Source organism: Rhinolophus ferrumequinum, chromosome 8, assembly GCF_004115265.2.
Source record: "Rhinolophus ferrumequinum isolate MPI-CBG mRhiFer1 chromosome 8, mRhiFer1_v1.p, whole genome shotgun sequence".
NCBI lineage: Eukaryota > Metazoa > Chordata > Mammalia > Chiroptera > Rhinolophidae > Rhinolophus > Rhinolophus ferrumequinum.
Window position 1 is genome coordinate 19,694,226 of NC_046291.1, and position 16,232 is coordinate 19,710,457.

The 16,232-nt window shown below is 36.8% G+C and overlaps 1 protein-coding gene across 1 annotated transcript in view; it reads left to right on the forward strand.

Annotated features, from left to right (window-relative positions):
• BARD1 (BRCA1 associated RING domain 1) overlaps positions 1-16,232 on the forward strand; it is a 70,252-nt gene that overhangs the window by 16,966 nt on the left and 37,054 nt on the right. Inside the window, exons 3-4 of the mRNA XM_033111361.1 lie at positions 1,009-1,157; positions 14,083-15,068. Coding sequence (XP_032967252.1) covers positions 1,009-1,157; positions 14,083-15,068 — 1,135 coding nt within the window. The remainder of the gene's footprint in view (positions 1-1,008; positions 1,158-14,082; positions 15,069-16,232) is intronic.

Below are 16,232 nucleotides of genomic sequence, written 5' to 3' on the forward strand. Positions count from 1 at the left end.
TTGGATGTGGTGATCTAGAAGGTCTTTTCCGGCCCCAGTGTGGTTTATGGATTCAGTTTACAACATTTACTGAGTTACTTAGATTCAGGAATCTAGAATGCTAGCACCTAAGATACAAAGATTAGAAATGCCACAGGCCCCTTCTGAACCGAGCTCTAATTGTCAGAATCCTGTGTGCCTACCAATGAGCGGGTCACATGAAAATGAATGGAGTGTTTGGGCAGATGTGGCTTTTACGACTTACATTCCCCAGTCCTGCTAGAACCCATCAGGTGAGACCAACGAAGGAGTAGATTTATAGGTTTCTATGTCGGAATTCATAGATAGGCTTCAGGGAAGATTCTGAACCCCCTTTTTTACACAAGCTTGAGTATGTCTTCATCAGATTTGCAAAGGGTTTTGTAACCCCCAAAGTTAGGAAAACCCTTCTAACTATGAGACTATAAATCCTGGACAGATAACCCAACGTAGTTTAATCAAATCTGCAGGTTATAAAAGTGCCTGAAAGGACTGAAGATCTTTTCCCAAAAATTGCTTTAAAGCCTTTAGACACTTGTTAAAAAACAAAACAAAAAATACCTTTCCTAGTCTCTCTGGTAATTTTAGGTATTTCCATGAAGCACAGCGTTCAGGTTGAGGATAGGAAAGGTTGAGATGCATGGCTGCTATGCATTAGGTACTAAATATGTTTGTTTATGTTTCCCTCTGTATTCTTGCCCTTTAGAAGCTATATATTTATTTTCAGAGAAAAATTACAGACTCATGTCTCACTAAGTAAAGTCCCTTCGATGTAAATTATCTAAGCAACTTTAGATTTAGGTGATGTATGTATGTGTATCACACTCTTTCAAAAACACTGTTTAACAAATGTTTTATAATTGCTAATTACTTGTTAGAACAAACTTTTCTTCATTTATTTCTGTTCAAACTATGTTTATTTTATGGAATTCAGATTTTACTGAATGTGTTCATAATTATATATATATATATGTTTTCATCCTTTTAAAGTAACTGTGTGAGTGACTGCATTGGAACTGAATGTCCAGTGTGTTATACCCCAGCCTGGATAGAAGATGTGAAGATAAATAGACAACTGGACAGCATGATCCAGCTCTGTAGTAACCTTCGAAATTTGCTACATGAGAATGAGTTTTCAGGTGAGAAATATCACTCTCTCTCTTAGTTAAATAACTGATGAATTCATGTCGATCACATAAAGTATATAAAAGATCTATCAAGAATTCTGAATAGCGTATTTCAGATTTTAAGATTTATACTTTAGAACCATTGTGGGTGACAGATTCCCTTAAGATAATTAAGTCTGACTCCCTTTTTTTTGTAGATGAGAAACCAAGGTCCAAAGAGGTCAAATGATATTGCCTGAATTAACACATGTAGTTAGTATCAGAAGCAGGAGAAATAGAGCCCATTTCTTCTGATTGTCAGTCCAGAGACTTTTTCACCACCGTTACTGCCTGCTTTTTCAGTTGTGATAGTTAATTTCTATATAATACACGTGGAATAGTGATTTTGTCCTCAATATTTGTGATTTTGTCCTTAATCTCACTAAAATACACTTTTATAAGATAGACTACAACCTTCTTCCATGAATCACTTTTTTAGACTGAATTAATTTCCTGAGCACATTTTGAAAGAGCAGAAATCTAATATTCATTTTTTCTGTTTAAATGGGGTAAATGTTTTTCTAATTGTTCTTAGACTCTATGTATTAACTATGTATCTTCCCATTGTGCTTTCTGCTGAGAACTAATTAGCTGTGGAAAGAAAGTGTTTTGAATCTTCATAATTAGATACTGGAATTGTCTTTTTATTGACCAGATCACGTCGTTTTAACTTGTATTTCTTTATAGGAGAACCTTTTCTTGACTGGCAGGATGTCGTGATGATTGATAATACTCATATAAAATGGTTGGATTTCTGTTTTTAAACCTTTTGATCTTAGTTTTCCAAAACGATGTGTCACTGTCAACTGTTAAAGGTGAAGTGATTGGACAAAATAAAGAAACAAGGCAAACACTTACAGTCTTATATTTTTAAGAAGAATTTAAATCATAGTTACTTATGAAAAGTTGTATTCATCTAGTTACTTGATTACAATATTAGACTCCATTCTTTTATGATAAAATGTGCTGTTGTGATAAAATTTTACTTACTTTCAGATGAAGTTATACGCATCCACATATTAAAAAGTACTTTTTGAAAAAGTAAATATTGTGTGGTAAATCACTGTACAATGGGGAACAGTTTTATGATTAGTTCATCTATTGTTTTCATTGTTACTCAGACAATGCCGGCTAAAGCAGGAGTTCTTAAGAGTCCATGCATCTTTGGCAGTGATGGGGATAGAGGGGAGGATTTAGGAGCCTCTTGAATTAAGTGTACAATATGAAAAATGTTCATGTCTGTGTGAAAGTGGCTTTCGTCAGAATCTTAAAGACGTGTGGTCTATTGGGAATGTTGGTCACGCACTGAGATTTGGGGTGCTTCTCTGAGATTTGTGTCTGTCGTGATGTTTTGATTTGATTCTTCTCCAGTTGTTATAAAGTAATATATTCATATTAGCTTGCTAAGACTCCTGTAACTGTACGTGCCACAAACTGTGTCGCTAAAATACAAGATATTTATTGTCTCATAGTTCTGGAGGCTACGTGTCCTCAATCAAGGTGTTGGTAAGGCTGGATCCTTCAGGGTCTATAAGGGAAAGTTGTGTTCCAGGACTCTTTCCTTGACTTGTAGACGGTGGTCTTCATGTTCACATGTTCTCCCCGTAGGTGTATTTGTGTCAGAGTTCCCCTTTTTATAAAGATACCAGTCATATTGCATTAGAGTCCCGTCCTACTCATTTTTACTAATTACACTGTAATGACGCTGTTTCCAAGTGAGGTCACATCCTGAGGTACTGGGTGTCGGACTTCAATATGTGAATTTTAGGAGGGATGCAGTTTAACCCATAACAAGTAATGTGAAATTTTTAATGGTGATCAAAGGGGAACAGAGTAACCCTTGATGCACTGTCGATGGTGGTGGACCGGGGTACCAGGTAGGTACCATAGTATGCAAAGAAGCATAAGGTTGATGACTTCTTAAGAAATTTTACTGTGGTTAGTGATGTTTGAATCATCAGTATGGTTTTCATATTTTGTGGATCGTGACTATTGAAATACCTTAATGTTTCATCATTAAAAAAGATATTTAGAGAAATTATTGCATTCAGAACAAGTTTTGTGTGGGACCTGAGGCCTTTTAGAATGCTGTCTGTTTTTATCTACGTAAAAGTAGAGCTGGAGTTTGAGGAATTATGGTGATTAATTTTCCGAAGGCCATTTTGTGTTTGTTTTCCTTATTATAATGAATAATAATTACTTCAGTCCTTATCATACTTTAGTAGTCTGGCTTTAATATCACTTGTTTTAAGATGAATTGAATTTTCACAATTTGGATAACATACAGTCAGAGTTTTAGGAGCTCAAGGTCTCTTTAATCTCTTTATTCTGCAGATAAGGAAATTGAGGATCTAGATTAAACTGGGCAGTAATATTGTAAGTTTCTTGCTTTTTGTTTTATCATTTAGCACATTGCTTTTGTTAGACGTATAGGTTTGTTGAATTGAGTTGGAGAAAAATTGGCAGTGCTAAGACTTAATTCAGATCCCAGAGATTAAACTTAATTAAAACAAAATAATTTTAAAAGAAATTCTTAGGTTTTGGTTTCAACATTCATTTTATAATAGTAACGTCCTCCTTTGCCGCTTTTATAGAAGATGATAAATGTAAATTCTATCTGAAATATAATACAAATTCTGAAATATAAATTTCTATCCAGATCTGTAATTTTCATTATCTGGAACTTTTTTTACTTATAAGTTTCATTGTCATCACCTTTTCCTCCTGATGTCCCCTAAAACAAACTAGCCTTGAAGGGCATTTAAATTTTTTTAGAGTATTTCCATGTGTTTCTTTGTAGTTTATCTAGTTAATGTGTTTTATGCAGTGCTCTTATGTTAGTTTATCTAACAAATACTTCTAAAACTAAAGTGGTGTGAGGTGAGTGAGGTGAGTAGGTAGAGGGAACTAATAACGGACAAATAATGGTTAATCCTCTTTATAATGGGGACATTGGAAAATGGTCTCATTATGAAATAAAGGTATAAGATTAAATGATTCCTGAAGTCTAAGTCCAGAATCGTATGGTTAAGTGGTCAGGTGTTGAAGATGATGAATTAAGTCCATGGTTGGACATCTCCCACATTTTTTTTTATTGTTTAAAGCCTGTAGTTCACAATTTATCTTTTAAATGAACCTGTTAGTTGCATTCACTATAAAATATATAATTACTGTAATTAAGGTAGGTAATTAGGAAGAACTTGTCAAGTCGTGGGCATAGCATAGTATATACTGGAGATAAAGAAGCCTGATTTATAGTAATACTTTTCTAAATTGAGTTTCTAAATACTTGAACAGATTTTTCTCGGTTCAGTGTACTTTAAAGAGAAGAGATTGTCTGTCATAAATTTTTCTGACAACCATTTATGGATAATTTTAACTTTATAACATAATCTGCTTTTTACTAATGGAGTTAAATTTAAAAGTTTTATTTTCTCTTGTCCCCCATCATATTAAATCATACCTTGCAGGTGCTCGTCCAGTTCTGTGAAACATAAGTTGGTGTTGGGTGACATTAAAAAGTACTTTGATTATGCTTTCATAAGATCACAGTTTCCTGTTTTCTGGTTTCAGGAGAGATGGTGGTGTTTCTGTGGCAAATTACATAGTGTTTCATATATGCCATGATTTTTTTAATAATAGATGAAGATGAGCATTTGAATAGCTGTGTTGCTGTTGGTTTTTTTTTTTTCAGATAGAACTGAATAGTTCTTAACTTACAAAATAATCATCCTTTAGTGAAGGCGTTAATGTTACACAGATGGTAGCAAAGTACTTTCCTTTGATTTTTAATAAGGGACTAGTTTGTCAAAGAGATTTCTCGACTTCTGTTGTGAAACCTATAATAGAGGATGATTTGAAAGGCACACAATGTACATCATTATAATCCTTTGATGTAGATTAACGATAGCTAAATCACATTTTCTAATCGCCTCCTTTTTCTATACTTTATTATTAAATTTTAAGAAAAAACTTGGCTAAACAGCTCCTTGGCTTCATATACATCTTTGTTCCTGGGTAGTTTGTGGTGTATTCAGAAATATTTAAATTCAGAGAAGAGAATTCTTTTAAAAGTCATCGTTAAGAAATTTACTATGTAGAGGAAGGACCAGTATTTTTCTTCATGAAATGAATATGATAATTTATCATGCGTAGGAGCATTCACCCATAAAAACTATTGTAGTTCTACGTTAATAGTGTGATTTATGTTCCAGCAGTGGTGGTGGTTTTACTTTTCATAGTCTTAACTTCGATATGCTGCGTAAAATCCAGAGCTTCCAATCACGTTTGTTGTGTGGTCCTTGCTTAGTTAGGACAAGGTACAGAATTACAATATTTTTTAGTGAATTTAATTTTACTGGACTATTAGTAACATTATTATGTACAAATAGATTACATAAATATGTGCTCTCTCCATTTACTATTTTATAAGTTAAGAAATATGTACATCTGAGTGTGAAATTTGCTTTTTTTTATATTTAGATTGTTTTAGTCAATTTAATTTTCCTTTAAACACCTAATTCCACATTTTGTAAGTTTTATAAGCATTGAGGACTTCAGGATTTGATTTGATTTTAGTTGAAAATGTCATCAACTGTTTAAAATAAGTTTTAAAAAATCAAATACAAGTTTTTACAGACTACCAAAGGATTAATCTTGAGCCTGTGTAATCCGGAGTCTTTCTTAAAAAGTAATCCTGGTAACATTTCATTTTGACCTTTCCTCTAGACTTGAGATTATATCAGAAATGACTTGGATTTGAAATCTACTTACCACTGCAGAGGAAAGACCTTGTTGAATTTTATACGTCAAGTCTCGGTGTGAATGGATACCTCATTCTGGTTTTTTTGATTTCCAAGATCCTGTCCTAATAACACTCTGTGAACCAGGTGACATTCATCCAGGACATAAGAAGCATGTCAGAGGGTCTGCCCTAATTCAGATACACACTCCTGCTTTTAGCTGGATTTATCAGTTTACTGTCAAGGGCAGTGCTCCTATTTCCACCACGTGGAAGGGATAGCTTCTCTGGAGTGGAGTATAGTTTTGACTGAATTCCTTTGTTTAGGATCATGTCTCTGAAATTTCTACTGAGATAAATACTAATTATTTGTTTCTCAAAATCCACTATTTTTCATTTTTTCTTACCTGTTTAAAATGCTGTCTTGGGCAGATCTATTTATAAAGGTAATATTTTTATACTCAAGACACATGAGGTAAAGGGAATAGACAGAGGAATCAGTTTTGAATTTTAGAGAAGTTTTGAGATTTTAGTTTACTAATTCTCTGGTATATTAATAATTTTGAACTGATAAGATAAAGTATTCTGTGTGAAGAAAAATACCAAAGGAATTAAAAATAATATTTCATAATTTTTTTTGTCTTTCTAATATGTTAAGACATGAGGATGTTGAAAAGAAATTAACCCCAGAAACAATAAGAAAAATGAAATTAAAATTACCTTGTATCTCTTAAGTATTGAAACTTCTCAAGAATAAGCACACGATCATTTTATATAATGCTTTAGTAGTATCAGACACGTTTATTCCCTACACAGTAGATGTTACCAGTTCTTAGCAGAAAGACTGGTATTCTTCTTAAGGTAACTTAGTTTTAGAACTTGGTTCATTAAAATTATTCTTTAGATTCTGTAATGTGAGGAAAGTTTTATACAGAATTCTCTTCAGCTTGAATGAGGAGTGACCTCTCAGGTTAAAACATAATTCAGGTCGTTTTCCTTTCTTATTTTAAAAATAGGACAAAGAAAACATATTCTAAGCTTTCCAGTTGGTCAGAGGAGGGTTATTAAATCTGTGTTAATTTGGAGAGTGAATATTAGGCAGCATGAAATTATTTGTTAGCATTGTTAAACCTGCAAAGTAGTGGTGGTTTTTTCGGTTTTCCTGTCTTTCCTTTTTTTTTTGTACCTGAAATGGCCTCTTGATAATCCAGTTTGTGTAGAGAGAAGAACACTGGATTGTGAGTTAGGAGATTCCCTCCTTCTCTTTTCTTTATAACTTTTAATTCCTCATTTTTAAACTGAGAGAATTAGATGAGTGATCCTCAAGTTTTCTTTTATTCCTTAAAACGAATTGTGGCTTTCCTTGTATAAATACTTGTCAAGATTTAAGGGAGGATATCAAGTAATTATTCATCAATATTTTCTGAGCACCATTTGTACACTTACCACTGTGCTGGGCTGGTCTGGCTTGGTTTTACCTGTCTGTATGGAGTGGGAGGAGAGAATTCGAAGGAATACTTTTAAAAGAAAAATGAATGGGCTTAAAGGCAAAAATAAAACAATTTGAATGGGGGTCATTGCTAGAATCATAAAGTGGATAACTGTACACTTCATTCACTATTTCTTGAGCATCTGTTAATGGGCAAGATTGGTAGGTTTAAGAATACAAGACCTATAGAGATTATAATATACATATTGCAAAGAAAAACTCATTTTGCTTGTGTGTCTCCTTTCCTCTCACACTACTGTAGCATTACTTCACTTCTGACACCAGGTGTGTGCGTTTTCCACACAACCGACCATTCAGTGACACCAGCTGGGTGCCCTACAATTTAGCTGAATTGCTACATTGTCTGCCTGGAGATAGCATCAGCTCTCACAGGTTAAGAGCTCCCGCCCACCGTCAAGTCCAGGCTGTGCTTTTAACAGGCTGGCTATTGTTTGAGCAGCTCACAGATAGCAGGAAAACATTTTACTTACTCGATTACTGGTTCATTATAAAACGACATTATTTAGGAACGGCAAGATGGAAGCGAAGCATGGGGCAAGGTATGTGGGAAGGGGTGTGGAGCTTCCATGCCCTCCCTGGGCGTTCTGCTCTTCCAGCACCTGCATGTGTTCACCAGCTGGTAAAGTCTCTGAACTCTGTCCTTTTGGGTTTCTGCAGAGGCTTCATTACCTAGGCACGATTGTTAAATCATTGGCCATTGGTGACTGATTCAATCTCTAGCAGTACTCGCCTCTGGGAGGTCAGGGGATGGGACTGAAAGTTCCAACCCTCGAATCACAGTTGCTTCCTCTGGCAACCAACATTCTTTGGGGCTCTCCAAAAGTTACTTCATTAACATAAACTCAGGGATGGTTGAAGGACGCTCGTGATGAACAAAAGGCCACCCATTTCACCTTTATTAGTCTGGAGCTATTTCAGGAACTGGGAACATAAATATTATAACAAAAGATGCCCTTATGGTTCTCGTATAGGAAATTACAAAGGTTTTAGGAGCTATGTGCCAGGAACAGTGGACGAAGACCAAATATGTATTTCTTATAAATCACAATATTATGTATAGTCTGTAATAAATAAAAAGTTTTAATGTTTACTTAGGGACAACAGATGAGTTCAAATGCCAGCTCTATCAGCAACTATGTATATAACCTTACACAACTTTTGTTTTCTATTTGTTTAATTTACATAAATATAAGAGAACATTTTTGCAACTGATGAAGCAGTATAAAAGTGTGTAGGGTAAAAGTCTCCCTCTACCCTTTCCCCTCAACTGAAAAGTACAAGATCCCTATACTTTTCAGAGGTATTGTTTGTATTGTTTAACCTTCCCATCTTTCTTTTATGAATTTATGAAAATACTTGGACATAAACACAAACTTTAAAAAACAAAGGGATTGTGTTAACTTAGAAGTGTCTTGAAGATCTTTTCTTGTTGATGTATATACATAAAATTGCTGCATAAGATTTTGTGGTACAAATGCTCCTTAGTTAACTGATCCCCACTTGATGAACACTGACTTTTTTTTCCTAATTTGTGCGACTACAAACACTGCTGTGATTAACATTCTTACACATTTGTATTTGTTGGCACATGCATGAATATTTTGTAAGATAAATTACTGGAGGTGCAGTTGCTTTGTGAAAGGGTATATACATGTAAAATTTGCAAATATTTTATCATATCGTCTTTGTAATACCTGGACTTGATTTGCTAATTTTTTTTTTGTTGTTTGTTTTTTAGCAGTTCTGTATCTTTGATCATAATTGGCAAAGGGCCCTTCATGGATTCCTGTACACACAGTGGGTTGTGATATAGGAAACAGACTTTGAGCTTGGGGAATTGAGTGTTCCTGTAGAAGCAAAAATAGGCCTGCTTTTTTTCCACAGGGAGACACTACCGCATCTGTTAGAGTTGCTTGCTACAAACACAGACGTGAGAAACAGCCTGGGTGAAGAGCAGCTAGGGCCTTCCCTTCCTGGTACACCATGCAGGATCACACAGGGTTGCTCAGGACCCTTGGTACATTGTCTCTCTCCCAACATCAGTGTTTACTCTCTAGGTTCATTCAGTGTGTAAGCCAGATACAAGTGAATCGTCTTTGTCATGTCCTTCTTGTATTCATTATATCACCAAATTCCAAATCCTGTGAATTTTATGTCCAGAATATATATATATATATATATGTGTATGTGTATGTGTATATGTATATGTATATGTGTGTAAATATATATTAGTTTTTATTGGGGAATATTGGGGAACAGTGTGTTTTTCCAGGACCCATTAGCTCCATGTCAAGTCATTGTTTTCAATCTAGTTGTGGAGGGCGCAGCTCACTGGCCCATGTGGGAATCGAACCGGCGACCTTGGTGTTATGAGCACTGTGCTCTAACCACTGAGCAAACCGGCCCCCCTGTGGCCGAAATATTTTTCAAATAATTCTACTTAGAATTTCTAACACCACCTCCCTAGTCTGTTGTCTTCTATTTAGACTCCTACTTTGGCCTTTTAACTATCTGTTTTCCCACACTCCAAGAATGATCTTTTATTTTTTCCCCTTTTTCCCCTTGAACTGGCCCGCATTCCAGTTCAAGCCGTTGTTTCTCAGTCTAGTTGTGTAGGACACAGCTCCCTGTCCCATGCTGCTATATGGTTGGCAGCTCACGGCAGCTCTCTCCGGCTGCCGGCCAATCACGATGGCTGCCAGCCACTCACGCTGGCCACCAGCTGCTCCTGGCAGCACACAGCAGCCCGTGGCCGCCCACCGCAGCCTAGGCTGACCTCTGCTGCCCACAGCAGCCCAGCTCCAGGGAGAGCTGTCGTCCACAATCCTAGCTGTAGAGGGTGCAGCCCACCAGTCCATGTGGGAATCGAACCGGTGACCCCGGCGCCAGGAGCACGGCGCTCCAACCACCGGAACCACTGGGCCAGCCTAAGAATGATCTTTTAAAAGTACAGATGTAGTCATGCCACCGAACTTATGTAAAACATTTTATTGGTTTTCCATTGCTTTTAGCATAGGTATCAAAGTCTTTATCATTGCCAGCAAGAATTTTCATGGTCCGGCTGTTGCCTATTTTTACAGTCTTATCTGTACATCACTTTCTTCCTTGGTCTCTGCAAGGCAGGTATACTGGCTGTCTTTTAGTTCCTTAAATATATTAACATGGTAATACCTTCTTGCTACTGATCTTTAAACATTTTATTGTCTCTCCCCGTCTCTGGGTTTAATTAATTAATAGTCTTTTAGATTTTGTATATGATATTATATATATATATATAATATATATATATAATATATATATATATATTTTTTTACCATTTCTACTGCTACAAACTTTGCTAAATCCACTATGATCTTAATCTTACATGGGTGATAGCCATGTAATTGGTCACTGACCCTTTTTTTCCTTCTAAAGTTCCTTCTCTACATAGCAGCCAGAGTGATTATTTTAGTGTGAGACATTCCCCTTCCCTGAATTGAGTCTAGTGAGATGTAGTGAGCTTATCTTCTGATGGGAAGAGACAGACAAGATACGAAAACATAAGTAAAATAAATAGGAGGTGAGGGTTTTTAAGTTTAAATAGTGTTGTCAGAGATGGTCTCACAAAAAAATGACATGTGAGCAATGACCTGAAATTGGTCAGAGAGTGTGTCATACAGTTATTTGGGGAAGAGTTCTCCAGGCACAGGGTCAGGAAGTGTGAAGCTTCAGAGATAGAGGCACACTTGGTGTGTTTGAGGAATAACAGAGGCTCAGTGGCTGGAATGGTGTGTAAGGAGTGAACAGGAGATGAGATCAGGAAGCTAATGGAGGATCGGATTGTTTATGGCCTTGTAAACAACTATGATACTAAGAATTTGGTTTTTATTTAACGTCAGGTTGGAAGTTTTTTGTGGCTGGAGGGTTTTAGTGACATGATCTGACCATTTGTAAAAGGATCACTGGCTGCGGTGTTGAGAATAGACTTATGGAGATTGAGGCAAGGACATAATCAAGGAGGTGACGTAGGAGGCCATTGTAGTAATCTAGTGAGATGATGGTATCTTACACCATGGTAGCAGGAGTGGAGGTGGTAAGAAGTGGTCAGAATTTGGATGCATTTTGCAGGTAGAACTGGTAGAACTTGCATTTTGCATCAAGGGATGTGAGAGAGCAGAGGCAAGTTTGACTCGAAGGTTTTTGTCGTAAGCTCCTGGACTGATGGATGTTCCATTTACTGAACTGGGAAAACTTGTTGGAGGAGCAGATACCGGAGAATGTGGGTCAGGAACTCAGTTTTGGTCATGTTCAATGTGAAAACTTACTAGGAGTAGACATGCAAGTAGATTGTTAAGTAAGTAGTTGAATATTGGAGTCTGGAGTTTGGGGTAGAGGTCTGGGCTGCACATAAATATTTGGAGTTGTCAGTGTACATGTGGATAACAGTGCATATCATGTGATTACCAAGGGAGTGACTGCAGATAGAGAATCCTAGCCCTTCCAGTTCAAAGGCTGATGAAAGGAGGAGTAGCAGCAGAAAAAAAAACAAAAAAAACTGAGACTGAGCTCTTTATAGAATGGTTCTGCTTATGGGTCTGACTTCATTTCCCTTCATTTTCTGCTTGTCCAAGCTCCAGCCACACTGGTTTTCTGTCCATTGAATATGCTACATTCGTTTCCAACCTAGGACCTTGGCACTTTGCTCTTCCTTTCACTTGGGAAATGCTTTCCTAGACATGGCTGCTTTCCTTTTGTCATTTAGGTCTCAACTCAAAAGCAAGCTCCTCAGAGAGGCTTTTCTTGGTGACCATAGCTAAAGAAGCAAGATGGTTTATACAAAAGAGTACTCACCCACAAAAATGGTATGCCTGTCAACTTAGGGACAGTGATTCCTTTTTTTGTTTAAAACTCTACTGCATCTTTTGTGTTTTAATTCCCAATTCCAAATACGTATGTTTTTAGAAACTTCTTTTTAAAGTATAATATATACCTCATAACTCTATATCTTAATGAATTTTTACAAACTGAACTTACCCAGAAGAATAGACAGTACTCTAGAAGCCTTTCTTGTTGTCCATTTCCAGTCACTGCCTCCTATCCCCATAGGGATAGTTACTATTCTGACTTAACACATTAGATTGGTTTTAGCTGTTTTTATGTACTCTTTTGTGTCTGGCTTCTTTTGCTCCAGAGTATACTTGAGTCTGTAGTTACATAGTTCATTCATTTGCCTATGTTTTTGGTTTAGAAAGCTTGAGATTATATTAGATATTACCCTAGGAATCATGACTACTACTTTTAATCCCCTAGATTCATTTTGTCTGAAGTAAGTTGAAATCAGGTAGTGTGAGTTCTGCAACTTTGTTCTTCAATATTTTGTTGCTATTCTAGGTCTTTTGTTTTCCACATTATAGTTCCTTTGCTTTTCTATGTAAATTTCAGAATAGCTTGTCTATTTTTACAAAAAAACCTGCTGGAATTTTCTCTGGGATTATGTTGTGGTCTGTAGATCTATTGCGGAGAATTGACATCTTAACAGTATTGAATTTTCCAATTCATGAACATGGTATGTCTTTCCATTTGTATAGGATTTCTTTCATAAATGTGTTGTAATTTTTAGCAAATAGAAATTGTACGTATTTTGCTAGGTTTATATTTTTTTATGTCTTTATGGTACTATTATAATGGTACCAAATTTTAAAAAACTTTCAGTTTACATTTATTTATGGTTAGTATATAGATATACAATTGAAATTGAAAGTGCTATATCGACTTTGTATTTTATGACCTTGTTAAAATCTTGTTAGTTTCATTAATTTTTTAAAAAGATTTTCTTGGGATATTCTGAACAGTCAATAAAGTCAACTATAAATAGATATAGTTTTATATCTTCCTTTACAATCTCTGTTCCTTTTATATCTTTTTCTTACCTTGTACTGTCTATGGACTTTCAGTATGATGCTGAATAGGAATGGTGAAAGCAGACACACCTTTACCTTATTTTGATAATAGGAAGAAGGTAATGGGAACAAAATAGTAGTTCCAGTCTTTCAGAATTAAGTGTGATACTAGCTGAGTTTATTTTTGTAGATGGCTTTTCCTCAGGTTGAAGAAGTTCCCTTCTATCCCTAATTTGTTGAGTCTTAAAATCATGAATGGATGTTGGATTGTGTCAAATGTTTTCTTCTGTATCTATTAAGAAAATCACATAGTTTTCCTTTATTGTTGATATAGTGAATTATATTGATGGATTTTCAGTCTTTTAAAAAAATGAAGCATCAATTAACAAGTCTTAATTTTTTGACTACTGCTTATTAAATCCCTTATCTCCCTATTTAATCTTTTCTCCGTAGCTCTTATCGTCACCAGCATACTGTATGTTCTACTTATTTATTTGGATATTCTGTCTATTCCCAGTGAAATGTAAATTTCCTGCTTGCTGCTGTATCTCCAGTCCCTAGAACATTGTCAGGACTAAAGTAGGATTCTGTAAATATTTGTTGAATGAGTGAGTATTTGTGCTCACAGAGTTCATAGTCTAGGAGGGCAGAGAGAGGTACACAAATATAAGGTGATACATTTCAGAATTATGAACAAAATTCTTTGGGAGCTCAAGATGGGAGAGATTAAGTTCCTGTAACAGATTTCCTTCCATTTTTTTCTATCAGATTTAAAAGAAGATACATCTAGAAAAAGTTTATTTAATGATGCAGAAAATAAGAAGAATTCAATAAAAATGTGGTTTAGTCCTCGAAGTAAGAAGGTCAGGTACGTTGTGAGTAAAGTTTCAGTGCAAACCCAGCCTCAAATGATAAATGATGGAAATGCTCAGCAGGCCTCAGTGTATGAATATGCAGCTTCTGCAAGTCCTCCAGTGGAGGTTTCTGCGAGGGCTAAAAAGGCTTCTACAAGGGCTAAAAAGGCTTCTACAAGATCTGGAAAAAAAGAAAACAAGGAAACTTTAGCTGAAGTCAACCAAGAATTGAATTTAGAGGCAGAGAAAAAAGATGGTGAACTTGACTCCAAAGAGGAATGGAAGGAAGAGCGGGTATCTTTCTTTAGCCAACCATCTGGGATTGCTGGTCCTCAGCTAAATGGTGAAGTAGACATACTAGCAAGTGGCTCTGTAACAGAATTGGAATGTTTGGGAAGCTTAACCGAAGGCTCTTTACCATTGGCTGAGCAAATAGAGTCTCCAGAAATTGAGAACAGGAATGAAGTAGTGACTCCCGAGAAGAATCTCCATGAAAGTTGTCTTACATCTAAGAAATCCGTGCCCTCAGGTCGTACCGGAAAACGTGGGCGTTGCAGGAGACGTTCCGGTCCCATTTCTAAGAGAGGTAGAAGCAGCACCTCCAGCCCCAGTGGCAATTTAGTTAAGCAAGCAGTGCTCCCAGAAAACATGCCGTTGCCTGGCTGTTCTTCACCACCTTCAAGCAAACTTAAAGTTGGTGACACATTAAGGAGGAAAAATAGTCATGTGTTAGATGAAGCCATTAGCCCTTCCTCAGGTGTACCTCCTCCTGCACTGAGCAGCCCGAGTTACAGACGAATGATGTCCAGCTCCTCAGCAATGACGCCCTTGCCCAGGAGGCTGATGGCTGTGAAGAGAAATCACAGAGGAGAGACTTTGCTGCACATTGCCTCAATTAAGGTATGCTGCTTACTTTGAAATACAGTTTCAGAATGAGTATCAATTTCTTCGGGGGTTTGTGAATAATGAGATTACAAGGATAACGAACCTAGCACAGGTGTGGTAGTTTTAAAGATTGAACCAGAGAAGCAAAATTCATTGGGACTGCATCCCCACCTCAGAGCAGTGGCCCCTGGGCCCAGGGAACGTGACCTAGCAGGAGGAAACCAGTATTTCAGTATTTTAGCTTCCGTTTTATCAACTGCTTCCATTTTTGTCTGTTGTATAATGGTTTTGTTCAGTTTTCACCATTTTGTCTGTTGTTCAGTTTATCTATTCTTCTCATGCCTTTTGAATACAGACAATTGCCAGGTTACTGCTGGCATCATGTCTTGGCGTAGCATAGAGCTAGGGGCGATGTGAGAGGTGGCGAGCTTCTGTGTATGACACTGCTAGGGGCACTGCCAGAATGGGGAAGGTTGAAAGATGTGATCTGTGCATTTCTCTAGTAGCTGTCAGAAATCTGACTGTCAGAAGTGGCTCCTGTGGCTCACCACAAAGGAGCTGCTCTGCCCTCCAGCCAGCCATTCCTTTTACTGGCTTGTTCAGTGAAGTTAATGCTCTTTGTTTCCTCCACACGTAGGGTGTGGCGGTGCTTGTTTTTTGGAACATGGCTGGTTTATGGAGCTTGAGGTGTGCTTGCTGTGGTTACTCTGAAAGTGATCCAGGTACTGCACACTCGCACCATAGCTTTACGGACTGATGGGTAATTTCTGCAAGCGTTAAGAAAATACGATATGGGAGAGCTTAGTACTAAATTAGGATAGCTTTTATGATCTTTCAGTAAATTCACTGGGAAGTCCTTGGGTCTTTTGCATGGATAGAGAACTTTGGGGGGTCTGGAAGGAACCCCGTTGAGGCCCCCAAACACGACGCCGGTGAGCAACATAAAACATGTGGGAAGAAATGGAATAGACACCAGGTGCAGGGATTCCCTGCATTTTTGTGTGGAGAAAAAGAAGAGCACCAAAATGAGTTTCTCCCAAATGTTAGTGTTTTATTTTTTTCTTTGCTTTAGCTTCCAATAAATGATGAATGTAGAATACTTTATATCTGATGTGAGGGGGGAACCTGCAACCTGACTACGTGCTAGAGATTACATATACTTTTAATAACCATAATTTT